Source organism: Rhinatrema bivittatum, chromosome 11 (assembly GCF_901001135.1).
Source record: "Rhinatrema bivittatum chromosome 11, aRhiBiv1.1, whole genome shotgun sequence".
Taxonomy (NCBI): domain Eukaryota; kingdom Metazoa; phylum Chordata; class Amphibia; order Gymnophiona; family Rhinatrematidae; genus Rhinatrema; species Rhinatrema bivittatum.
The window spans coordinates 30,083,096-30,109,628 of NC_042625.1; the positions used below are offsets into that span (position 1 = coordinate 30,083,096).

The 26,533-nt window shown below is 45.8% G+C and overlaps 1 protein-coding gene across 1 annotated transcript in view; it reads left to right on the forward strand.

The window, feature by feature from the left end:
* Positions 1-26,533, forward strand: part of LOC115100985 (acetyl-CoA carboxylase 2-like) — a 982,255-nt gene that overhangs the window by 549,359 nt on the left and 406,363 nt on the right. Inside the window, 2 exon segments of the mRNA XM_029620121.1 lie at positions 25,266-25,365; positions 25,453-25,560. Coding sequence (XP_029475981.1) covers positions 25,266-25,365; positions 25,453-25,560 — 208 coding nt within the window.

Sequence of the window (26,533 nt, forward strand, 5' to 3'; positions counted from 1 at the left end):
AGCCAGGAAACAGAAGCCACACTCTTCTGCCCCACCAGGAAAAGAACAGAAGCTCTTAGATACCTTAGGGAGAAAGGTTTTTCAGGGAGCCATGCTGGTATCTCGTATTGCGGCGTACCAGCTTTATATGACACAGTACCAAAGAAACTTGTGGAAGCAAGTTCAAGGTATTGCTGATGATCTCCCTCAGCAACAACAACTGGTTTTGGACACACTAATTGCAAAGGGGCTTGAAACTGGCAAACACGAGGTATGGGCAGCTTATGATTCTTTTGAAACATCTACCCGCCTATCAGCATCAGCAATTAATGCAAGGACGTGGGCTTGGTTTAAGGACGCAGACCTCAGACAAGAAGTCCAGGAGAGACTGGCAGATCTCCCTTGTACTGGAGAGAATCTATTCGGAGAAAAGATTCAGGCAACTGGCTCTCAGTTAAAAGATCACCACGAGACACTCTGCCAACTCTCCAGACTACTATCGGAGCAGCCATCCTCAATAAGAAAATCGACAAGAAGTGACACCAGGAGACCCTTCTATAGGCCTAGAAGATACTACCCACCTGCTTCTTCAACGCATTTATTTATTTATAAGCTTTTATATACCGAAGTTTAGCTAGGTGCCTTCCCTCCGGTTTACAGGTCAAACAACATATTACAATTTGGGAAGCAACTGCTATAAACGATATATTACAATTTAAGGAAAAACAATATATGGAACGGCTTATATAACATCGTCATACAAGTTATGGAACATATTCCAAATTAAGTAACAGCTGGTAAAAACGGTGTAATGGGGAAGATAAAGCTATAGTTGGATTATGACACCGGTAGCGAGTTGTTTATAGTCAACTTCAAGTATCGATGCCAATTAAGCCTGCGAATAAATATTGAATATAAACATTTTGAATAATAATAGAGAGTTAGCCATCATCTGTAATGGACTCGTCAGTGGTATTATTTGACAGTCAGTGGTTAATTATGTAGTGTGTGATTAGCCAATTCCGTCTTTGAAGGCTTGCCTGAAAAGCCATGTTTTGAGTTCTTTTTTAAATGTTTTGGTGTTGATTTGTGAACTTAGGTACTCTGGTAGTGAGTTCCAGAGTTTAGGTCCTGCTATGGAGATTGCTCTGTTTCTTACGTTGGATAGTTTGGCGTGTGATATTAATGGAACGTCTAGTTGTAATTTGCTAGAGGTTCTTGTAATGTGTTGTGATCTGAGTTTCTGTAAGATGTTGTTTAGGGCAGTGCTTTCAACGTTGTATATTGTGTTGTGTAAGATAGTTAGGGTTTTAAATTAAATTCTTTTTTCTACAGGTAGCCAGGGTAGACTGTTTAGCACAGGGGTGATGTGGTCATATTTTCTTTTGCCGGTGAGGATTCTGGCTGCAGCGTTCTGCAGTAATTGTAGTGGTCTTAATGTTGTTTTAGGTAGTCCTGTCAGGAGTGAATTACAGTAGTCGAAGCTGGTGAATATGAGTGATTGCAGGACGGCTCTGAAGTCTTGGTGGTGCAGTAGTGGTTTTAGTTGTTTGAGGATTTGAAGTTTGTGGAATCCTTCTTTGATTTTCATTGAGATATGCTTTTTGTAGTTGAGTTCAGTGTCTATCCATATTCTGAGGTCTTTCACGTTGTCTTTTAGTTTGATGCGTATGTTGTCGATTTGTATGGAGTGGTTAATGTTTAATCCTGAGTTTTTTCTCTCTATCAATATGCACTCGTTTTTGCTTATGTTTAGACATATCTTTAAGTGGTTTAGCATGTTTCTTATTGATTCGAGGTGGAGGCTGAGAGTATCATTGTCTCTTCGATGGTGGTAGTTATTGGAAGGAGTAGTTGAATATCATTGGCTTACATGTAGTATGTGACACCGAGGCCTGAGTTGAGTTGGCAGAGTGGAAGTAGGTAAATATTAAAGAGTGTGGCCGAGAGTGCGGCCCCTTGAGGTACTCTGGTTTCAAGGGGAATGGCTTCTGAGGCGTGGTTGTTGAAGTTAACTTTGAAGTATCTGTTTTTGAGAGAGGATTTAAACCAGTCGAGAGTTTTGCCGGAGAGCCCGATGTTGGCTAGTCTGGATATTAGACTTTTGTGGTCCATAGTATGAGTATGTGACTTAGATTGTTGTCAAAACCTTTTAATATATTGTTTGATAGGTTGAGTAGTAGGGGTTCAGAGCTGTGAGTTTTCCTGAAACCGTGTTGGGTAGGATGTAGGATGTTGTTGGTTTCGAGATGTTCATTGAGTTGCTTCAAGGCCGCTTTCTCCGTCATTTTAACAAGAAGGGGTAGGTTTGAGATTGGACGGTAGTTGTTCAGATCATCTGGATTGAGGTTCTTTTTTTTTATTATATGTTTGATCGTTGCAGTTTTTAATTTGTCTGGTAGTTCACCTTCTTCGAGAGATTTGTTTATGATTGCCGCGATGGTAGGGGCAACAGTATGAGCTATTTCCTTTAGATCACGTGTTCATGCCATCCACCACAAAGGGGACGTGCACGCCAACCAAAACAACAAAAAACCCAACCACCACCACAAACTGGTACAACAGCGGGCTTTTGAAGTCAATCAAGAGAACAGAGACCTTTCCATCAACCCTATGCCTCACTTACCAGTAGGAGGTTGACTCCATCACTTCAAACACCAGTGGAGTCTTATCACGAAGGACCAGTGGGTGTTAGCCATACTAAATCGGGGATACTGTCTAAAGTTCAAAACAACACCCCCACATTCTCCACCCATTCCACTTTTGACAAGCATGGTCATCACACCTCAACTCCAAGTAGAACTCTCTACTTTGCTGACTGCCAGGGCTATCGAACCAGTTCCCCGGTCTCAACAAGGAAAAGGGTTTTATTCCTGCTATTTCCTAATTCCAAAGAAAACAGGCGGCCTTCGCCCTATCTTAGACCTCCGCAATCTCAACAAATTTCTTCACAAAGAAAAATTTCGGATGGTATCTCTAGGAACCATCCTTCCATTGCTTCAACTGGGAGATTGGCTCTGTTCTCTAGATCTTCAAGACGCTTATGCACACATACCAATTTCCACACAACATCGCAAGTATCTACGATTCATCGTGGGAAGAAATCATTACCAGTATCGAGTCCTACCATTCGGACTAGCCTCTGCTCCTCGAGTATTCACAAAATGTCTAGCATTGGTTGCTACACATTTAAGAAAAATCAGCATTCATGTTTTTCCATACCTAGACGATTGGCTAATCAGAAGTCCATCCAGGCAGGGAGCTCTGTCTGCCTTAAAAAGCACAATAATAATATTACACTCCCTGGGTTTTCTCATCAACTATCAAAAATCCCACATCGAGCCGTCTCAACTCCTCACATTCATCGGAGCAGACCTCGACACCATAGTGGCGAAAGCTTTTCTTCCAAACGACCGTGCCAACAATCTAGCACGTTTGGCGAACTCTATAATCCAATACCAGTTCGCACCTGCCCATCAACTTCTAGTGCTACTAGGACACTTGGCCTCAACAGTACTTGTTACCCTTATGATGATGTTAGCCATGAGAAGAACTCAATGGACTTTGAAATCTCAATGGCTACAAGTTTTCCAACCACTGTCGTACACAGTTCAAATCACCCAACAATTATGCCTGTCGCTTCACTGGTGGACAAATCAAACAGCATTGAAAGCTGGTCTCCCATTCCAACAGTCAGCTCCGCAAGTCATCCTGACTACAGATGCCTCCAACTTAGGATGGGGAGCTCACCTCAACAACCTTCAAACACAAGGGACGTGGACCACGCTCGAAATGAAGTGTCAAATAAACTTCTTAGAACTTCGAGCGATGCGATATGCCCTTTATGCCTTCAAAGACTGCCTCTCAAACAAGACTGTACTGATACAGACGGACAACACAGTAGCAATGTAGTACATAAACAAACAGGGAGGCACAGGCTCTTTTCTGCTCTGCCAGGAAGCGGTAAAGATTTGGGCTTGGGCTCTAGAGCACTCCATGCATCTCCAAGCAACTTATCTGGCAGGCATACAAAACTTCCTAGGGGACGATCTCAGTCGACATTTCCATCCCCACAAATGGTCTCTGGATCCACGTGTAGTGAGAAAAATCTTTCAACGCTGGGGTCGCCCAACCATAGACCTCTTTGCATCCAAACTGAACCACAAAGTGGAAAGGTTCTGCTCCCTCCACGGTCGTCGACAAGCATTCCCCAGGGACGCCTTTGCTCGCCCCTGAAACACAGGAATTCTATATGTGTATCCTCCAATCCCGCTCATAGCCAAAACTCTCGTGAAGCTACAACAGGACAGAGGAACTATGATCCTCATAGCCGCGTACTGGCCTCGACAAGTATGGTTTCCCATACTCCTCGACCTCTCGAACAGAGAACCAATTCGCCTGGGCTCAGCGCCCACTCTCGTAACTCAGAATCAGGGCAAGTTGCATCATCCCAACCTGACAACTCTTGCCCTGACAGCTTGGATGTTGAAAGCTTAATTCTGTAACCACTTAATCTTTCAACACAAGTCTCTAAAGTTCTCGTAGTTTCACGAAAGCCTTCCACATGTAAATCTTACCACTTTAAGTGGACTAGATTTACTAAGTGGTGCACACAAAAAGGTTTTGACCCTTTCTCTTGCCCCACTCCTTCTTTACTAGATTACCTATGCCACCTTTCGGATTGTGGTCTCCAGACATCCTCTGTAAGGGTACACCTAAGTGCCATAGTGGCATTACCATTTTGAATTCAGAGGCGTCTGTGTCAGCGCAGCCACAGAGCAGTCCCGGTGCTTTTTTCTCTCTTCCTCCTCCTGTTTTAAATCCTGTGGACCCCCCCGGAAGATCTCTCAGCTTCGGGGACAGATTTAGGGAACAGTTTCTTTGTTTCTCTAGCGGGGGCCCATCCACCTCCTGCCTTTTCAACGGATTTTATCCTTTTAATGCACAATGCTTACCTGGCACGTATGTTTCAGCAGGACAGTGTTCCTCCTGGCCCCCCCCTCCCAAGGTAAGCAGACATGATGGGTCTCAGGATGCTTCAGGGACCCCCGGCTGGTTCTACTCGGGTTAGAGTAGTTCCCTGGCCAATTATGCCAGACCCAGATCCGGTTGACCCGGATCCGGACCAGGATCCTGCTGTGGACCCAGATGTGGCTGTGTCCAGCATGCCAGTTGAAGGAGATGATCCCAGGGTCTTGCGTCTCTTTAATAGAGATGAGCTGGAATCGCTTATTACCTCAGGACCCCCCAGGTACCAATTCAGGGGTGTCAAAAGGGGATCCTGTCCTTGTGGGTCTGCGTTCCTCAGCGAAAACTTTCCCATTTCATCCCATGTTACTTCGGCTGCTGTCCAGGGAGTGGGATTCTCTTGACTCGAGCCTTCAAGTGGGAAGAACTATGGATAAGTTATATCCTCTCCCGGATGAATTCCTAGAACTTCTAAAAGTTTCGAAGGTAGACGTGTCAGTGTCAGCGGTCACTAAAAGGACCACCATCCTGGTGATGGGAGGCACAGCTTTGCGTGACCTGCAGGACCGGAAGCTGGAAGTCTACCTTAAAAGAATTTTTGAGTCTCTGCTTTGGGGGTCAGAGCAGTGGTCTGCAGTTCTCTTATGCAAAGAGCAGGTCTGAGATGGGTGCAGCAGTTGCTCGGTACTCAGGACCTGCCGTCCGCAGAAGCGCAACAAGCTGAATGTCTGGAGGCAGTGATTGCTTATTTGGCAGATTTATTTATTTATTTATTTATTTAGTGTGTTTTTTAATACCGGCATTCACGATAGGCATCACATCATGCCGGTTTACATTTAAGAAGGGGTGAAAAAATAATACAATATAAGCACTTTAACAGGTGTGGAGCTTAAAATCTTGCAGTTACAATAAAACAGGGATGTACACAACTGGGAGCAGGAAAAGAAAAGGAGATAGGAGATTAACAGAAAGAGCAATTATTTACAATGTTATATAATTTACAATGTAATAGTAATTGTTTACAGTGTAATGGTAAATTCTGAAGGTAGATTGTCGGTAGATTGTCGGTAAGTAAGGTTCAGTTGGGGTCTGGGAAGGCTTTCTTAAATAACCATGTTTTGAGCCTTTTCCTGAAAGTTAGTAGGCATGGTTCCTGTAGCAGGTCCAATGGGATGGAGTTCCACAAAGGTGGTCCTGCTGTGGAGAAGGCTCGGTCTCTGAGGGATTTATGTTGATAGGTTTTGGAGTGTGGTACATGAAGTGATTCTTTATATGACTCTCTGATGGGTCTGGAGGAGGTATGTTTTCTGAAAGGGATTTGTAGGTTAAGCGGCGCGAGGTGATGGATGGCTTTGTAAATGGTAGTAATGGACTTGTAAATGATTTTGTAGTGAATTGGCAACCAATGTAGGTCTTTGAGGATTGGAGAAATGTGGTCTCTTCTCCTTGAGTTAGTCAGAATTCTGGCTGCTGTGTTCTGCACCATCTGCAGAGGTTTGGTATGAGATGCGGGGAGACCTAATAAGATAGAGTTACAATAATCTAATGCGCTTTACGATCTCCTGAGGGTCCTGGCCAGGTTGCTGGTATCAGTAGTTTCGGCTAGGCGTCTCCTCTGGCTTCGAAACTGGTCCTCAGACTCTTCCTCCAAGTCGCAGCTGGGATCCTTCCCTTTCAAGGGTAAGTTGTTGTTTGGAGAAGATTTGGAGCAAATTATCAAATCTCTCGGGGTAAATAAAGTTCACAAGCTGTCTGAAGACCGTCCGAGGAATTTTCAGACATACAACTCTTCTAGAGCTCGTTTCAGAGGACAGCGATGTTTTTCGCAATCAAGACCTTTTTCGCAGCACCCCCCCATCCACCAGATCTCAATCATGGCCGCAGTCCTTTCGTGGCCGTAGACCCCCTCGTAGGGGCTTGTCCCACGGAGCAGCTTCCAAATCTTCCGAATGAAGGCTCACCGGCCCACTCCCCGACACCCAGAGTGGGGGTCGTCTCGCCCTTTTTTACGAGGAGTGGGTCAAAATCACGTCCGACCAGTGGGTCCTGGATATTCTAAAGCATGGTTACGCTTTAGAGTTTGCTCACCCCTTAAGAGACAGATTTCTGTTCTCTCCCTGCGGACCCTTGCGGAAGCAGCTAATTGTGCGTCAGTCACTCAACAGACTCCTCTACCTTGGAGCAATCCTCCCAGTACCATTGAAGGAGCAAGGCGCAGGCTACTATTCCGTCTACTTCGTAGTTTCAAAGAAAGACTCTGCTTTCCGGCCCATTTTGGATCTCAAAACAGTCAACCGGGCTCTAAAGATTCCGCATTTTCAGATGGAAACGCTATGCTCAGTAATAGCGGCGGTATGCAGCGGAGAGTTCCTGGCGTCCTTGGACCTTACAGAGGCTTACCTCCACATTCCCATTTTCAAGGATCATCAGAGGTTCCTCCCCATCAATATTCTGGGACAGCATTATCAATTTCAAGCCCTGCCTTTTGGTCTAGCAACAGCTCCCTGCACCTTCACCAAATTAATGGTAGTGGTGGCAGCGGCTCTACAGGACGGTGTCTTAGTTCATCCCTACCTGGATGACTGGCTCATTCGGGCGAAGTCAATGGAGCAGTGCAAGCAGTCGATCGACAAGGTTTTGAGTCTCTTGACCTCTCTCGATGGATAGTCAACTTTGCCAAAAGCAGTCTTACGCCGTCGCAAACACTGAATTTCTTGGGAGCTCATTTTGACACCAGTGTGGGCAACGTTTTCTTGCACCAGCACTGGGCGCTCAATATCATTTCTCAATACAATGTTTCCAGCGCCTTCCACTTCCCATGGCATGGGATTATCTTCAAGTACTGGGCTCCATGGCTTCCACCATAGACTTGGTTCCCTGGGCTTTTGCGCATATGCGACCTTTGCAGAGAGCATTGCTGTCCTGTTGAAGCCAGTGTCTCAGGAGTTCCAAGCTCTTGCCGCTCCCGGATCTGGCCCAGGACAGTCTGAGCTGGTGGCTGTCTCTGGATCATTTGCTCAGCGGAGTGGACCTGGAGATGCCGCAGTAGGTGATCGTTACCAAGGATGCCAGTCTCTTAGGCTGGGGGGCGGTGTGTCAATCTCAGGCAGCGCAAGGTCACTGGTCATCAGTGCAAGTGACATGGCCGATCAATTGACTGGAGACCCGGGCGGTCCATCTGGCCCTGAAACAGTTTCTCCCTTTGGTGCGCGGCAAGTCGGTGCGGATACTATCCGACAATGCAACCACGGTGGCATACATCAATCGGCAAGGGGGAACGAAGAGTCGACATGTCTCTCGGGAGACGGACAAGCTCATGGCATGGGCGGAATGTCACCTATGCGACTGGCAGCTTCTCACATAGCGGGAGTAGACAATGTGCAAGCAGATTTCTTAAGCTGGCAGAGGTTGGATCCCGGAGAGTGGGAGTTATCTGAAGAGGCAATGTTACTTCTAGTACTGAGGTGGGGGTTTCCCCAACCCAACCTGATGGCCACACTAAAGAATGCAAGGGCATTCAGTCGCAGAAGAGTCGCAAAGGCATTCAGTCGCAGAAGAGAGTACGGGGCGGAAGGTGTAGATGCTTTGGTGCTACCCTGGCCTCACGATGTTCTGCTTGTGTTTCCTCCATGGCCTCTACTGGGAAAGGTCCTTCGGAGAATAGAACTTCACTGCGGAGCAGTGATTCTGGTGGCTCCACGAAGGCCGTGGTTCACGGACCTCGTCAATCTAGCAGTGGACGGTCCGCTTCGCCTGGGTCACCTCCCCCAGCTTCTTCGTCAAGGTCCCGTATTTTTCGACCAGGCTGATCGCTTTTGTGTTGCGGCCTAGCTTTTGAGAGGAGTCGGCTGAGGAAGAGAGGTTATCCAGAAGAGGTCATCTCTACCCTCTTGCAAGCAAGGAAAACTTCCACTTCCATCTCTTATGTTCGAATATGGAAAGTTTTCGAGTGTTGGTGTGAGTCCGGAGGGTTTGCTCCTTGTCAGACGTCTGTGGCTCAGATTCTTTCTTTTCTGCAGAGCGGGCTAAGCAAGGGTTTGGCTTACAATTCCCTTCGTGTTCAGGTAGCAGCCCTTAGTTCGCTTGTAGGCCAAATGGATGGGACCCCTCTGACTTCTCATCCGGACATTACCCGTTTTTTGAAAGGGGTAAAGCATTTGAAACCTCCGGTTCGTGCTCTGTGGCCTTCGTGGAATCTTAATCTGGAGTTACGCGCTTTGTGTGTTCCTCCATTTGAGCCGCTGAAAAATTCTACGCTCAAGGATTTAACTCTAAAGACGGTGTTCCTAGTCTCTCTTTCTTCAGCTCGCAGAATATCAGAATTGCAAGCTCTGTCTTGTTGGGATCCCTATTTGCGCTTCACGGATTCAGGAGTCTCCCTGACCACTGTGCCATCTTTCCTCCCGAAAGTTGTATCCTCTTTTCACCTCAATCAGTCGGTGGAACTACCTGCTTTTCAGGAAGAAGTCTCTAGGGAGCTACGGCGACTCAACGTTAAGTGAGCTCTTCTTCATTACCTCGAGGTCACCAATGATTTTCATCTTTTGGACCATCTGTTGGTTCTCTGGAGTGGCCCCAAGAAAGGACACCAGGCCTCAAAGACCACTATTGCTCGCTGGTTGAAGGAAGCTATTGTTGCTGCTTATATAGGTTCCGGGAAACGCCCTCCGGACGGAGTGAAACATAGAAACATAGAAATGACGGCAGAAGAAGACCAAATGGCCCATCAAGTCTGCCCAGCAAGCTACACACTTTATCCATTTTTTTCCCTTTTTCTCTCTCCCACCTGTTACTGTTGGCTTCCAGTACCCTCCAGCCCTAATTCACCTCCACCCAATTTAGAGAGCAGCTTTGAATCTGCATCCAAGTGACATCCAGCTCAATTGGGGGTAGCAACCGCTGCAACAAGCAGGCCACCCCCTTGCCCCATACTCTTACCCACCCCTGTTTTTATTTTTTGTTTTGTTTTTTTTTTGGAAATAGCAGCCCTCCATCCTTCCGCTCCGTGAAGGTGGAACACCAACTACTGGCCACTGGCATCCCGCTCCGTGAACGCCTCTGTGGCTACTGCCGCTCCGTGCAGTGTTTGAATGCCGCTGTGGCTACTGCCGCTCCGTGCAGTGTTTGAATGCCGCTGTGGCTACTGCCGCTCCGTGCAGTGTTTGAATGCCGCTGTGGCTACTGCCGCTCCGTGCAGTGTTTGAATGTCTCCACTTTATTCACGCCCTCTAGACTTGATGGATCCACAGTGTTTATCCCATGCCCCTTTGAAGTCGTTCACAGTTTTAGACTTCACCACTTCCTCCGGAAGGGCATTCCAGGCATCCACCACCCTTTCCGTGAAGAAATACTTCCTGATATTGGTTCGAGAATGAGTGAAAGCTCATTCTCTTCGTTCTCAGGCGACTTCCTGGGCGGAAAGCCAGGCTGTGTCTCCTCAAGAAATTTGCAGAGCGGCGACATGGATGTCACTGCATACCTTTGCGCGTCATTATCGTTTAAATCTTAGACCACCGGGTTTGGGTTCGTTTGGCGACCAGGTCATTCGAGCAGGGCTATCTGGGGCCCACCCTATTTAGGGAAATTTTGGTACATCCCACAGTCTGGACTGATCCAGGTACATACAGGGAAATGAAAATTATTCCTTACCTGCTAATTTTCGTTCCTGTAGTACCACGGATTAGTCCAGACGCCCACCCGCTCTTTTCGATAGCAGATTTCTGGTCCAATATCTTGCTTTTTCAGTACAGTTAGCCTGCTCTTCAGTGGTTTAACAAGGTTTCAAATTTTTTCTCGAAGGCTTCGGGTTTTGCATTTGCAAGTTTGGACTACAGATAATATATGCCTTAAGGGCAACTTGTATATAGTTCCTTATTTGGTTGGGAGTTTTTTGCTTGATCCATTCATCAGTTAGTTCTGAGTTTTTTGTTCTGCTTTAATATTCTTAATACTGATGGGACGCAGAGGATGCTCATGGGTAATTCCGAGCGCCTCACAAGTTTTTTCTTCTGCCTCCATCTGCTGGAATGGGGATATAATCCACAATCTGGACTGATCCGTGGTGGTACAGGAACGAAAATTAGCAGGTAAGGAATAATTTTCATTTAAATGGTCTGTTTTCACAGTGGAAAAAGGTAAACAGTGGAGTGCCTCAGGGATCTGTACTTGGACCAGTGCTTTTTAATATATTTATAAATGATCTGGAACGGAGTATGACAAGAGAGGTGATCAGATTTGCAGATGACACAATTATGCAGAGTAGTTTAAACTCAAGCGGGTTGTGATGAATTGCAATAGGACCTTGTGAGACTGGAAGATTGGGCTTCCAAATGGCAGATGAAATTTAACTTGGACAAGTGTAAAGTGATGCATATAGGGAAAAATATTCCTTGCTGTAGTTAAACAATGTTAGGTTCTGTCTTAGGAGGTACCACCAAGGAAAGCGATCTAGGCGTCATAGTGAATAATACATTGAAATTGTCTACTCAGTGTGTTGTGGCGATCAAAAAAGCAAACAGAATGTTAGGAATTATTAGGAAGGGAATAGCAAATAAAAGGATGGATGTCATAATGCCTCTGTATCGCTCCATGGTGAGACTGCACCTTGAATACTGTGTGCAAGTCTGGTCACCGCATCTCAAAAAAGATTTAGTTACACTGGAGAAAGTGCAGAGAAGGGCAATCAAAATGGTAAGGGACATGGAACGGCTGCCCTATGAGGAAAAGCTAAAGAAGTTAGGGCTGTTCAGTTTGGAAAAGTGACAACTGAGAGGGAATATGATAGAGGTCTACAAAGTCATATAAGGACTTGAATAAGTAAATCAGTTATTTACTCTCTCAGATAATAGAAGGACCAGGGGGCACTCCATGAAGTTAGCAAGTAGCTCATTTAAAACAAATCGAAACAAATTATTTTTCACTCAGCACATAGTTAAGCTCTGGAATTCATTGCCAGAGGATGTGGTTACAGCAGTTAGTGTAACTGAGTTTAAAAAGCTTTGGATAAGTACCTAGAAGAAAAATCCATAAACTATTAATTAATAAGAAATAGTAGCTTGTGATTTAATATTTGGGTACTTGCCAGGTACTTATGACTTGGATTGGCCACTGTTGGAAATAGGATACTGGGCTTGATGGACCCTTGGTCTGACCCAGTATGGCATATCTTATGTTCTTATGTTCTAAATCAGTGTCACAAGGAAAGCATAACATTCACACCACCCCCGTGTTAATGGCTATTGCACTTCATTCTTCTTGGTATATCACATTTATTTGTCAGAAAGGTGATTGTGCAGATATTGTTGCTTAAAGCAGTGATGCAGTTTTTCACCATTTCCTCCCCCTTTCTTCCCCCCTAAAAATATCCAAGAATCAAGCATATGAACATTATATTCTCGGGTCCTTTTTTTTAACTGGCAGAACTGCCAAATATCTCCTTGTTCTTATGCATACCCAGATTAGTCCAGGTAAGTTGGGTTATGCATCCCTACCAGCAGATGGAGGCTGCAAATGAAAACGTTTCAGACACTGTTACATAATTGAGAGTACCACCTGCAGTCCCTCAGTATTTCTCTGTCTTCAGCAGATGGTAGAGGTGCATACCTGCAGTCTGGATTTACTAGAGTGTTAGGAGAAAAAAAAAGTAAAAAGGGAAAAAGGAAGATTTTCACATAGATAAGCAGCTGAATTAGCCATGCTGTATGGGTACGTCCTCTGTGCCACTAGCTGGCGGAGCTCTCAATGTCTAGCAAATACTTTTAGCCAGGTACTCCCTCCTTCCTGTATCCTGACAGGATCACCCCAGGATCCTCAGTCTAATTTTTTCCGCACAACACAGTGCGCGGAGCTCTCTTCTTCTCCTCACTATACTTAAAAAAAAAAAAAATATATATATATATATATAAATCAAAAAAAGAAAGGCAATATAGTCTCCTCCAGTGCCGTAACTGTTATATATCAAAAAACCCCCAGCTTAAAACTATGGGGGAAAAATAAGCACTTTCATTTAATCAATAAATCATTCCAACAAAACAATGTTTCTTAAAATTATTAATATTTTTATTGAAAATTTAACAAAATTATTAATTTATCAGTGCTTTATGAAGTAAATCTGTGTTATATCATTAATAATATAATTTATATTAAATAAGCATGATCACTGAATCTAATTTCAAGTCCATATACACATAACCCTCATCCCTATCCTGCTTCTTACCTCAATCTGCCCCTAAATGGACTTTACAGTACCTAAATATTTTAATGTTGCGGTTGGTCTTTTATACTGGAAGCACCACTATAAATATAGCATAATAAATCTTAAACTGTTCAGATCACATTACTATCTTCTTTAAATAAGTGTGTTCCATTCAGATGGTTTTGTCTTCTATCCCAACAAGGACCTCGTTTCGCCAACCTGGCTTCCTCAGGGGAATGCGTTTGATGAGACCAAACATCAACAGAGAATAATCACTTCCACCTCTTGTTTCTTTCTGTAAAGCTAGAAGCCCACCTCCACGTATATCGACTGTGTGTTTTTTTTCAAATCGCCGAACCCCTTAAATCACTCCTTATTCCAAATTGCGATATCCAAACTTTAAAAAGGAGTCACATATCAAACGCTCAGCTGACGCTTCAGTATTACACTATAATGACCAACACGGGGTAAACCTTGTACCATGTATTCAAAAACTATCCCGGTTGTCCACTGCCTTTGACGCTTTACACTAATGCTTCTCCATCTTGTAGCCGTGTGTCTCCCTCGGGTTTACTTCATAAACCTGAGGGAGACACACGGCTACCCGAGGGAGACACACGGCTACCCGAGGGAGACACACGGCGATATCCAAACTTTTTAAAGTTTGGATATCGCAATTTGGAATAAGGAGTGATTTAAGGGGTTCGGCGATTTGAAAAAAAACACAGTCGATATACGTGGAGGTGGGCTTCTAACTTTACAGAAAGAAACAAGAGGTGGAAGTGATTATTCTCTGTTGATGTTTGGTCTCATCAAACGCATTCCCCTGAGGAAGCCAGGTTGGCGAAACGAGGTCCTTGTTGGGATAGAAGACAAAACCATCTGAATGGAACACACTTTTATTTAAAGAAGATAGTAATGTGATCTGAACAGTTTAAGATTTATTATGCTATATTTATAGTGGTGCTTCCAGTATAAAAGACCAACCGCAACATTAAAATATTTAGGTACTGTAAAGTCCATTTAGGGGCAGATTGAGGTAAGAAGCAGGATAGGGATGAGGGTTATGTGTATATGGACTTGAAATTAGATTCAGTGATCATGCTTATTTAATATAAATTATATTATGAATGATATAACACAGATTTACTTCATAAAGCACTGATAAATTAATAATTTTATTAAATGAAAGTGCTTATTTTTCCCCCATAGTTTTAAGCTGGGGTTTTTTTGATATATATATATATATATATATATATATATATATATATATATATATATATATATATATGACTTGAACAGGAAGAAGAAAAAAAAAAAAGATGAAGAACTGCCCTCGCAAGACTGTTTAACATTGGGGCACCCCCTCTCCTCCCAGCCGACTTGCTGCTCTTACTTTGTCTCTTCGGTGAACCCCCTGTTCCACCGGCGCATCGATACGGCAGCCAACATGCTCAGACATCACTGTAGCGCCGAAGCATCGATGCTGGTGCTGAAGCGCTGCGATATCGATGCTGGTGTCGTCGCATCCATGGGGCGCCGGCACATCGGCCACGCCGATGGGGTTATTAGTGTCAATGGGGCCGGCGCCCCATTGACACTAATAACCCCTGGCCTCACTGTTACCTTTGACACAGCCATGGCCACATTAAAGGGAGGCACAGCACAAGCCGAAAGATGAGCGCACGGCTCACCGAGTGCGCCGGAACATTGGCGGGGCACCAGACACGCAAGACATCAGTATGGCTGCAGAGCGTGCAAACATAATTGTGTTCGTCAAGCGCCTCCTGAAACCAAGGCATGTGTGTGTTTAAAAAAAAAAAAGGGGGGGGGGGGGGGTGGCCGCAACACACAGCTGGATTGTGAGCACAGGGCTCACCGAGCATGCTGAGCATAGGCGCGGGCACCAGTTGCGCCAGAACTTCAATTCAGGAGCTAAGCGTGTACACGCACTTATGCCACCAAATGCCTGCTAACGCCAAGGCGTTTGCCAAAAAAAAACAACCTAAAAAAGGCCCCTCAAACTAGTGCGAAGCCTACTACTAGGCATTAAAAAAAAAAAAAAAGGAAAATTACACTAATAATACTGAAGTAGACGGGCATACTGGAGCCCATTCGTCCTTCAGCAGGTATACCACCTATTTAGTCAATATTGGTCGGACAATGACTATTATATGCCCCCAGTTGCAGTCCACTTCCACGGACTTGGCTGGGGGCATCTTAGGGTTTAGAGGTTCCTACTCAATCAATATCTCCCATAACACCCAATGGACAGCATTCCGGGAATTCCCTGAATGACGTCCTTGTGGGATCCTCCAATCATTTCCAATTAATTTCAACATCGCCTAGAACTTCAACTGAAAGTTTCGCTTTTCCACACTAACATTCACCTTCCACCTCACTCACGGTTGCTTGAGTCGATGCTACGAACGTCGCGTGCTCCAGGACTCGTTCCAAATCACCGCCAACTAAGAGAAGGTATATACAAAGGAGGAAAATAGGTAAGTCTTTCTTCGGGAAGACTCATAATCCCCATGCTAGCCACAAAATTCTGCATCGCATCTCTTCATACTTGACAGGCTCTAAGAACCACATTTTCTAGCAAGCCTTGCCTCAATTCCTTGACCTTGCTGAAAACTGGAAGCACTTCCTGAACTCCGTTTTGTTGTTTCCATAGCTTGGAAGTCTCTTTTAAGACTTCAGTGAATACCTGGCAGCCAGCCACCTTCCTTGGTTCAGTGCTAGCGCCATGTGTGATGATGTTTAACGACAACCGGACATATTCCAATGTCTACAGAATTTATTCGGAGATCAGTTCACCAATACGATCACAAACGTCAAAAAAAAAAAAAAAAAGAGATGTCCCTTCATAACTTCTTTCATCGTCCATCTTATCACGGCGTCAATATTCAGCCTTGGCCTCTGCTGAGGATTTACAATAAATAAATAAATAGCCTTCAAGCCTTACTCCGCTTATAAGCGTTGTTTTATCAACCATCAAGGCAGCAAGCTGATCAGCAACAAGCACCACATCAGTGTACTAGAAAGCCACGCCAGTCGCAACATCCTACGGATCCTCAACCTTCACAACTCCTGTCGGGTCTTTGGAAATCATAGCGCTACCCTCATGACCTCGAGGATAAAGTTGCCTACTTATTTCCAGTCGCAAACAAACAATTTATAATACCAGTAGATGCGGAATGACTTCTTTCAAGAACACTCTTCATTCCTTCATCCTGAGGGTCGCACTGCCTTGGAAACAGGCATAAGCTTACCTATCGAAGCACCTTTTTCCATGTGGCCTTACTTCTTTCTGCAAGATTTTCCCAAGTACTAGGCACTGTTCATCGTCAGAGGAAGTAATATTTTCCCTATCTAGACGATAGTTTCCCGGTGCAATCCATTCCAATACTACCAAGCGACAATCTTTGCAGACGATTCTAGCCTAGACAATCTAGGTCTCTAAATCCAAAAAAAAAAAAAAATGGTGAAGCAAGAAGTCAGCAGTGCAGTCTATCCAATCTGCACTTCATGGGAGCCTACATCGAAAACTTCACAATACGGCTTTCTACCTCACCCAAGAGCTTTAACTCTCTCAACGTGTTCTACAGCTCTACTTCACACTACTATAGTGACAACTCGCCAGACTATAACTATTTCTGGACCACGAAAGGCAACCACCTATATCGTTCCGCATGCGCGCCGGCATATCCGCCACCTGCAATGCGACCTAAGGCATTGACCACTCACATTCCTGGCCTGCAGTTAAAAAAAAAAAAAAAAAAAAAAAAAAGGACTGGTGGCTACTCTTGTTGACATTTCAATGTGCTCACCCCTGCCTTCCCTAGGCCATCAAATAATTCTCACCACAGCATCTGAACGAATTTCAGACACAAGCTCTATCGACTTCGTACAAGCTCACACTCACATGAACGTTTACGATTCTCTGCAAGCAAAAGATAGTCATGATTCACACAGAAATCGACTTCCATAAATTAAAAAAACAAAAACAGTATCCAGCTCCTGGATTCTCTACGAACAGGCAGTTCAGAGTTTGAATCACATTCATCGAATATCTATCTCACTTAACTCAATTATCTGCCCAGAATTAACGATTCCAGTCCGGACAAACTCAACATCAGTTTCGCTCCCACAAAGGGAAACTAACTGCAAAATTAACTCAAGACCCACTCTCACTAAGACGTCTCACTACGGTGGAACTCTTGCAACATGGTACAACAGAAAATGGAACACTTTATTTGACTTCTCTGAGCTCGCTCAGACGTCGGGCGCCTTTCTCATCCATTGGTGATAAGGCATATTTCTGCATTCCTTCCGATACCACTCATCTCTCGAAATCTCCAGAGATGCATAGAAAACCAGGCGAATCTGCCATATAGCGGATATGCATTAAAAAAAAAAAAAAAGCGCATCTGTTCCTCAGTGCGCCAACTTAGCCAAGTCATCCATGGTACTGTTACCTACGACAGTTTTTGATTCGCAACCCAATTCGCCTGGATGTGGCTCATAGCTTCTCCCTAAGACGAGGGAACATCCTCTCCACACTTCCCCACACCTTATATGGCATGGAGATGAACGACCTTCCTTATCTACATTTTTCTCCTATCCTCAGGACAACTCTCCATCACATTCAAGTACTGAGAAGGTTGTCCCGCTGCGCTTCTTCTTCGCATCTGGCCGACTTCTGTCCTGCCTCCATCTGCAATGCAGCAAGGGCATATTTCGACTCCTCGCTACAAATTCCTGTATGCACCAGTGCAGCTCATCACCTTCATCTAGAGGAAGGGCCTCTTTCATGTTGTTCCTGGGTATACCTTTTCATGTAGGGAGTATTACCCCTACATCCACCTTTACAAAACCACTAGTGCAGTGGCGCATTAACATGAACCTCGAACAGCTAATGCTTTCTTCCTTTGCACCTCTAAACACTTGTCATCTTCGCTACTTCTCATAGCAGGTGCATTTCCTGGTCGATTTCACTCCTTCAAGAAGACCAAGTGAATTACAGGCATTGGTTCACTGCCCTCTTTTTCTTTCATTTCACCACAGCAAGCTGACCTTGCACACTTCCCGAACTTTCTTTAATGGTAATGTACAGTTTGTGCATTAACCTCTTACAATTAGCAACAACACAAGTTTACATGCCTTGATTGCAGTTGTGCGCTGCCATACTACACAATGCGCTCTGTCAACCAATCGACCTCAAAATGATTTTCTTCGTCAGTCAAAACGCACGAAGGTGTCCAGTGACAAGAACAACTTATCTAAAGAGATATGCAATTATATCCTTTTTCAGCGATAATAAGAAGTCGTACACGCTATTTGCCATCCTAAGGACACATCATGTTCAGCAGATGACAACCTCGATTGCCTCTCTCTTCATCAAGTACCTCTCATAGGCATCTGTGAAGCGAAGACACGGTCATCACTACACACCTTTCACATTCCACCAATGTTTACGTAAACAGACGGTGGATGCTCCCTTTGCAACAGACTATCCTACAGAAGTGCATAATTCCAAACACATACAGCCTTCATAGGAACTGTCTGCCACTATTATCGTATTGAGCAAAAAAAAAAAAAATTTTTTTTTTTAGAGAGCACATACTAGCTGCTCAATACGTCAGCTGGGGACTCCCATACAGCATGGCTAATTCAGCTGCTTATCCACGTGAAAAGAGCAAGTTTGCTTACCGTAAATGGTGTTTTCCGTAGATAGCAGATGAATTAGCCATGCTGACCTGCCCGCCTCCCCGGACAGTTCTAGCATACTTACCTTGCTTTGATACTGACTGAGGAGTCTGGGGTGATCCTGTCAGGATACAGGAAGGAGGGAGTGCCTGGCTAAAAGTCTTTGCTAGACTTTGAGAGCTTCACCACCTAGTGGCACAGAGGATGTACCCATACAGCATGGTTAATTCATCTGCTATCTACGGAAAACACCGTTTACGGTAAGCAAACTTGCTCTTACGTCTCCCCTGAGATGTTAGGTTCCTTCGTGGGCCTCGGATAGAGCAGGGTGAGTGGGGGGTTGATGATCCCTGTTCTAGCTCGACCCTTGTCGTCATGGCAAGTAAAAGCCCAGGGTCCTGGTTCCCTCACACCTTTTGGGTCCCTGTCACCCTCAGCGATCTGCCTCCATTTAGAAGCAGGGAAGTATTTTGGTTTTCTTCCCCTTCCTTGCCTGTGAGGATGCCAGTATGGGTGCTCCTTTAAGAAAAAAAAAAAACAAGAAAAGAAAACAAAGAGAGAAAGCAGCAAGTAGGAGCAGGACAGAGGCAGTGATGGAGCAGCTGGTTTGTTTCCCTGCTGGGAGGCAGATACGGGTGAACGGGACCAGATGTGCATCGTCCGATGGGGCCAGGTGCCTCTTTAGCGTCGGCAGCGCTGCTGGTAGTTTGTTGCAGCAGGGCTATTTTTCGGCCCGATCACTGCAGCATGGCGTCTCCTGCTCAACATGGGAAAGATTGTCGCAGTTGTGACTCCAAGTGGGTACGTCTCAGCGTGACCATGCTTTGTTCCAATTGCATCTCCGATGGAGTTAGAACCTCCGCAGGACTCGCGGAGAGCATTAGAGCCACAAGGTCAGCTGGGCCAGTTCAGAAGGCCCCTGGGGGGTCTGAGGAGATGGCAGCCATTTTAGCTCCTTGTGTTATGAGACAGGCTTTTGCTGGGAAGCTCCGGGACTTCCCTCCCTCACTTTTTCCTATGGATCAGTGCCCTGTGGGAGACAGGGAAGGGGAGGGGGCCCAGGATCAGTCTTCTACTGAATCTGAGGAGTTTTCTACAGATTTAGTCCTGCTTCTCCGTAAGGCCTATTTGGCTAAGAAGGAGGCAGGATCTAAGCGGCCCCTTCGCAGGAAAACCCAAGTAGCTAAGAAACCTAGGATGGAGAAGCAGGCAGGATCGGGAGGGATCCTGTGCCTTCTTAGTCTCGGGTGGAGGACATGTCGGCTGAGGCGGCTGACCCCGATCAGCTAAAGGGACGTCTGCTGGATCCAGACAAGGACCCTGTAAGCGCTTTGGTGGATTCAGTGCAGGATTTGGATGACGCTCCGATTGCAGAGGGAGAGGATCCTCGGGTGGTCAGTTTCTTCCATAGGGAGAAACAGTAATTCCCCAGGTGTTCAATGAGTTGGGGATTAAGGTCACTCAGGAGGATTCGGACATTGAGGGAGTGAACCTGGTCCTGGAGGGCCTGCAGGGACCACCTAAGACCTTTCCTTTACCCAAGAAGCTGAATAAGTTGGTGGAGTGGGAGTCTTCCGAAGCAGGCCTGAAGGTAGCCAGAGCTATGGCTAAGTTATATCCCTTGCTGAAGCAAACCTTGGAATCATGGAAGATTCCTAAGGTGGATGCGGCGGTGTCAGCAGTGACCAAGAAGACAACCATCCTGGTGGCAGATTCGGCCGCTTTGAAAGATGTCTAGGATTGTAAGCTGGAAATTCTGTTACAGAAGCTATTTGAGGTTTCAGCCTTGAGCCTTTGTGCACTGGTCTACTGGGGCATGATGCAAAGAGTCTGTTTATACTGGGTTCAGAAGGTAGGCGGGAAGATGTCGGGAGCGGCAGCTGAGGACGCTCAGGCGGACCGCTTGGAAGCAGGTGTTGCGTCCGTCGGTCTCAGACGGCTTCGACCTCTGTGCCTCACCTTTCTTCCTTCTCTCTCCTCAAGCCTTGGGAAGATGGCTGCTGCCGCGTCTTCATGTCGCTCTCTCCGGCGTCCCCGGAACGGCAACGGCGATCGCCATGTTTATCCTGAGGGCCTCCTAGGGTGTGCGTGCGCACGCCACCCACATCTTTATCCACGTCATGGTGGGAACCTCGGGGGCGTCCCCTCCAAGTGACATCATCACATCCTGGTATTTAGCCTGCCCTTCGTTTGCTAACAAACTGAGTTAGCAAGGATTGGAATGCCTCCGGTCTAAGCTGCTCTTCCGCTTCCCGCTACTGCAGGAAGCTCTCTCTGCCCTTTGGGGTATTTTCTCTAACCTGAGTAACCGCTCCTTGGGGGCCCTTCTGCTCTATTTCAGGTACTGCCCTGGGACACCGGGTACTCGATCCTCCCTAACCTGGTGCCTGCCACTATTCAACTTCTGCCTGACTGGACCATCAACTACAGCTCAGCTTCAGTGAGTACGAACCATCAGTCTATCTCCAGCTTCAGTGGTTCACTTTACATCTGGGACCTGTTCATGCTACGCCGCACTTCCTACCATCTACTCAAACGAGAGACTGTTTCCTCTGCTGAGGATTCCTGGACTCTGGGTTATCTCCTCTGCTGCCCGCTCCTCGGGCAGTGCCATCAAGCTGTATAATAAATCTATCATCTCTGTGTCTGGGTGACTGTAGTCTAGCCTAGTACTGTGGTTCCTCATGGGGCTCCTTCCTGTGTTCGTGGCCATCTCCGCAGTACCCAAGAATTCACTCCCACCTCAAAACCATAACAGCAGGAGTGGCTTATGTGGCAGATGTGCTGTATGACATGGTCCGAACTTCCGCCAGGAATATGATCTCTGTGGTTGTGGCCGGGAGGCTTCTGTGATTGTGAAATTGGTCGGCGGAAGTGTAGTCTAAAGCCCAGCTGTCTAACCTCTCCTTCAGAGGCAAGTTGTAATTTGTAAGGATCTGGAGCAACTCATAAAGCAGGTGGGGAGCCGAAGGGCAATAAATTGCCAGAGGACAAGAAAACCACCAAGAGGTCCTTTCCCCACGTGCTCGTTTTCGAGAAGCGAGAAGATTTCGTTCAAGCAGAAGTTCTTTGCCTATGGCACAGAAGCAGAGCTCGGGCAGATAGTAGTCCTTTCGAGTGCAATGTAGACCTCCCCGGAACGATGGCGCCCAGTGGGGAGGTGGAAGTAAAATTGGCCAGTGAAGGCAGGCTGGTCCTCTCCTTTCCAGAGGCTATCGGAGGGAGGCTGTCCTTCTTTTATGAGTGGATCAGGATCACGTTAGATCAGTGGGTTTTGGAGGTGGTAAGAGACTGTTATGCCTTAGAATTTTCTTGACGGCTTAGGGACTCCTTTGTAATCTCCCGCTGTGTCTCCCAGTCTAAATGGAAGGCAGTGCGGGATACTTTGCAATGGCTCCTGCTCCTGAGCATCATTGTTCCATTGCCCCCTCAGAAGAGGGAACAGGGAAGGTATTCCATGTATTTTATGGTTCCCAAAAAGGAGGAGACCTTTCGACCCATTCTCGATCTTCAAAAGGTCAATGCTGCCCTCAGGATGCCGCGTTTTCGAATGGAAGCATTGCAGTGCGCAAAGGGGAGTTTCTGGTGTCATTGGATTTGATAGAGGCTTATCTCCATATTTCCATAAGGGCCAAGCACCATAGGTTTTTAAGGTTCATGGTCTTAGGGGAGCACTTCCAATTTCAGGCCCTGCCATTTGGGTTGGCACATTTGACCCCTGCAGAGGGCTCCATTATCCCATTGGAATCTGCTTTCAGCTTCTTTTACCGCTTCCGGAGAATGCCAAGTCTAATCTCTCATGGTGGCTGTCTTGGTCCAGTTTGGAGAAAGGGATGGATCTGGTAGTACCCGACTGGGTGGTGGTGACCACAGAAGCCAGCCTCATAGGTTGGGGGGCGATTTGTCAAGGGAAATTGGCCCAGGGACATTAGTCGCCAGAAGCGGCGTCCTCGTCCATCAATCGTTTGGAGGCCAGAGCAATTCGCAAAACCTTGTTTACATTTCTCCATCTCATTCAAAGGAGATCGGTGTGAGTGTTCACAGACAATATGACGGTGGCAAAAATCAATCGTTAAGGTGGAATGAAGAGTTGTCTAGTGGTGCAGGATGCGCAGGAACTGTTTGTTTGGGCAGAGAACCATCTGGTGGGAATAGCTGCATCGCATGTGGCTGGAGTGGACAACGTGCAAGCGGATTATCTCGGCAGATAGTGTCTGAATGCGGGGGAGTGGGAGTTGTCGGTGGAAGCCTTCGCCCTTATTCAGGCCAGATGGGGCAGGCTGGAGTTGGACCTCATGGCGGTTCCAGGAAATGTGAAGGCAGTTCAGTTTTTCAGTCACAGGAGAAAAGTTAGCTCCAAGGGCATCAATGCCCTTGTCCCGCTGTGGCTGACAGAACTGTTGCTGTTTCCTCTCATAGGGTGAGGGTTGTCACATCGAGATTCTTCCGGGCAGGGTGATTCTGGTGATACCTGATTGCCTGCGCCGGCCGTAGTTTGTGGACCTGCTTCATCTAATGATAGACGGTCCCATTCACTTGGCCCATCTGCCAGGGTTGTTGCAGCAGGGACCCATATTTTCAGACTGGGTGGATAGCTTCTATCTAGTGGCTTGGCTTTTGAAAGGTGACGGCTCCACTAGAAAGACTACTTGGAACCTGTGATTATGACTTTTCTTCAAGGGAGGAGGCCCTCTATGTCACTGGCCTACATCCAGGTTTGGAGAGTGTTCAAATCGTGGTGTTTGCAGAACAAGGTGTAACCTTTAAAGGTGAACATTCTGCAGGTGTTAGTCTCTTTACAAAGCAGCTTGGCTAAGGGATTGGCCTATAATTCCCTCTGGGATCAGGTGGCAGCCTTAGGATGTCTTCGAGGTAAGGTGCAGGGAAGACCGTTGGCGTCTTATCCAGATATGGTGCATTTCCTGAAGGGAGCAAATGATCTGCGTCCTCCGGTCCATAAGATATGTCTGGCCTGGAAACTTAATCTGGTTCTTCGAGTGTTATTTGGTCCTCCCTTTGAACCAGTTAGAAGGGCTTCTTTAAAGGATCTCACTTTGAAGTCTGTTTTCTTGGTGGCTATCTGCTCAGCTACAGGGATATCGGAGCTGCAAGTCTTGTCATGTAGGGGCCCTTTCCTATGATTTTTGGAGGATGGTGTGTCATTACGTACTGTTCCTTCCTTTTTTGCCTAAGGTGGTTTCCTCTTTTCATCTTAACTGGATGGTCGAGCTTCCAGCCTTTTCGAATTTGTTTCCAGATGCTCCTATGGCGAGGGAGCTCCACTTATTGGATATGTGGTGAATTCTTTTGCAATATCATAAGGTGACTAATGCCTTTCGGAAATCAGATCATCTTTTTGTTCTGTTCAATGGAGCAAAGAAAGGAAATAAGGCTTCTAAGGGCATGATTTCAAGATGGCTGAAAGAGACAATTGATTCAGCTTACATCTGTAAGAGTCAATCGGTGCCAGAAGGGTTGCGGGCACATTCCACTAGGGAGCAGGCAACCTTCTGGGTGGAGTGTCAGCTGATTTCTTCGCAGGAGATTTGTCAGGCAGCTACAAGGTCTTTGCTTTGCACTTTTACTAAACATTTCCGCTTGGATGTGCGGGCGCCAGAGGAGGCAACTTTTGGGGAATATGTGTTGCGCATGGGTCTTTCGAATTCCCGCCCAGTAGAGTGCTTGGATACATCCCTCTTGTCTGGACTGATTTGGGGTATGCACAGGAAAAGAAAATTTGTTCTTACCTGCTAATTTTTGTTCCTGTAATACCCCAGATCAGTCCAGAGACCCATCCCTGTCGAAAGACTTCCTCGCTTCTGGATGTTGCTGAAACAGTATGTAAACATATGCAGAATTACTAAGAGTGTACATAGATTAAGATATTCTTTGTTTGAGACAAGGGGTCCTAGTTTTAGGGGGCTCCAACTTTTGAGTGTCTGCTTGCCTGGAGTTTATTGGGGTTTGTTAATTTAGACATCTTAGCTTGGGTACAGGTCAATACTGAGGGACTGCAGGTGGCACTCTCGGTTATGTAGCACTCTGCCTCCATCTGCTGGTAGGAATGTATGTTCCACTTGTCTGGACTGATCTCTGGTATTACAAGAATGAAAATTAGCAGGTAAGAACAAATTTTCCTTTGCTGGAGCTGCATTAGTAATATCAGTGACTTCACCACTGGAGCAAGTGTGGGTCCAGTTCTCCTACCACTTTGAAAGCATTACAGTAACAGACCTGTTTTATCACAGGACTGCATATTTTTATTTCTGTGTAGGTACATCCCAGACTAGTATAAAGCTTTGAACATCTTTGCAGTACTGCAAGATGCTGAACATTTTGTAGTGCTAGAGTTAATCTGTGCAGGAATGTATTTTAGATTAACCAACTAACACATGCAATATATTTTTGCCAGAAACTTTGATGAAGTGATGCTCTGTTTTGCTGACCCGCCGTTAGACAGCCCGCTCTTCTGTGAGGCCAGATCCACCTTTTATGATGAAGAGGACAACAAGGTTGGATTTTTCTTTTGTGCTTTTGCTAAAGTAACTTTAGAAACATTCAGAGCACTGAGATCTGACTGGAAAACATTGTTTTCTCAGGGCGTGAGGGAAGAGCCTATTCATATTCTGAATGTCGCCATCAAGTCGGCAGATCACCTGGAAGATGAGCAGCTGGTAGCTGAGTTCAGGACATTTTCACAGTCCAAGGTTTGTTCGTTGGAATTTGGTTATGCTTCCATTTGTTGGAATCACCACTTACTAGAAGCATCAAGGGGCCAATGCTTAGGAAATGTTTAGTGTTTCATTTGAACTCCTACGTTTTCAGATAAAAATGTTCCTAAATTTCGATGGCATTCATTTGCCTAGATTTAGAGGCATATGTTAGATGCCTAGTGTTGAAAATCAGTATTAGGCAACTAGTCTCCCCCCCCCCCCCCCCCCCCCCCCCAGTTTAAGTCTGCCCCAGTAGCTACCTACATTTAGGAACTCTGCACTAGTCCACTTTCAGAGGGGTCAATTTAGATACCTACATCCTAAAATTAGGCATCTAAACCCTTTTCAAATTGAACCCTAAGGGGTGAATTTTCAATACATTTTCACATATAAAATTAGCTTGTACACACGAAAGTAGCTTGTAATCGCGCACATGCTATTTTATAAACACCAAAAAGTATGCACATGGAGAGGAAGTGATGTCACCGCCTGAATGGCTGCCTGAGCTCTTGGCTTCCCAGTCTAGTTGTCTGATCCCTGTCCCTTGTGCCTCGTTTTGCAGCTGCATTAAGGATCAGATGTATAGATTGCAGGAAAGAGAGAGCCTTGATGAAGATAAAATCAGTAAATCACCAGATATCATACATTGGGAGCAATGCGACAGTGGAGAAGACCTGAAACATGGCGGATCTGCGGGATAGTGAGGCAGACAAGATTGGTGGCAATGGCGCAGGTGAAGGCTGTGATACAGGGGTGACAGATGTCCCATCACTGGCCGAGTTTAAGGCCTGGTTTAGAGAGAACTGATATGATGGGGATTAAATAGGACCTTCTGGACACAGTGTCTGAATTGCAGTCTGAGTTGGTAGATATAGGAAGGAGGGTGGAGGAGCAGGCTGTGACCACGGGACAAATGGAGAAATCCATTGATGAGTTGGAAAGAGCTGATAAAAGTAAGGGTCTTGAA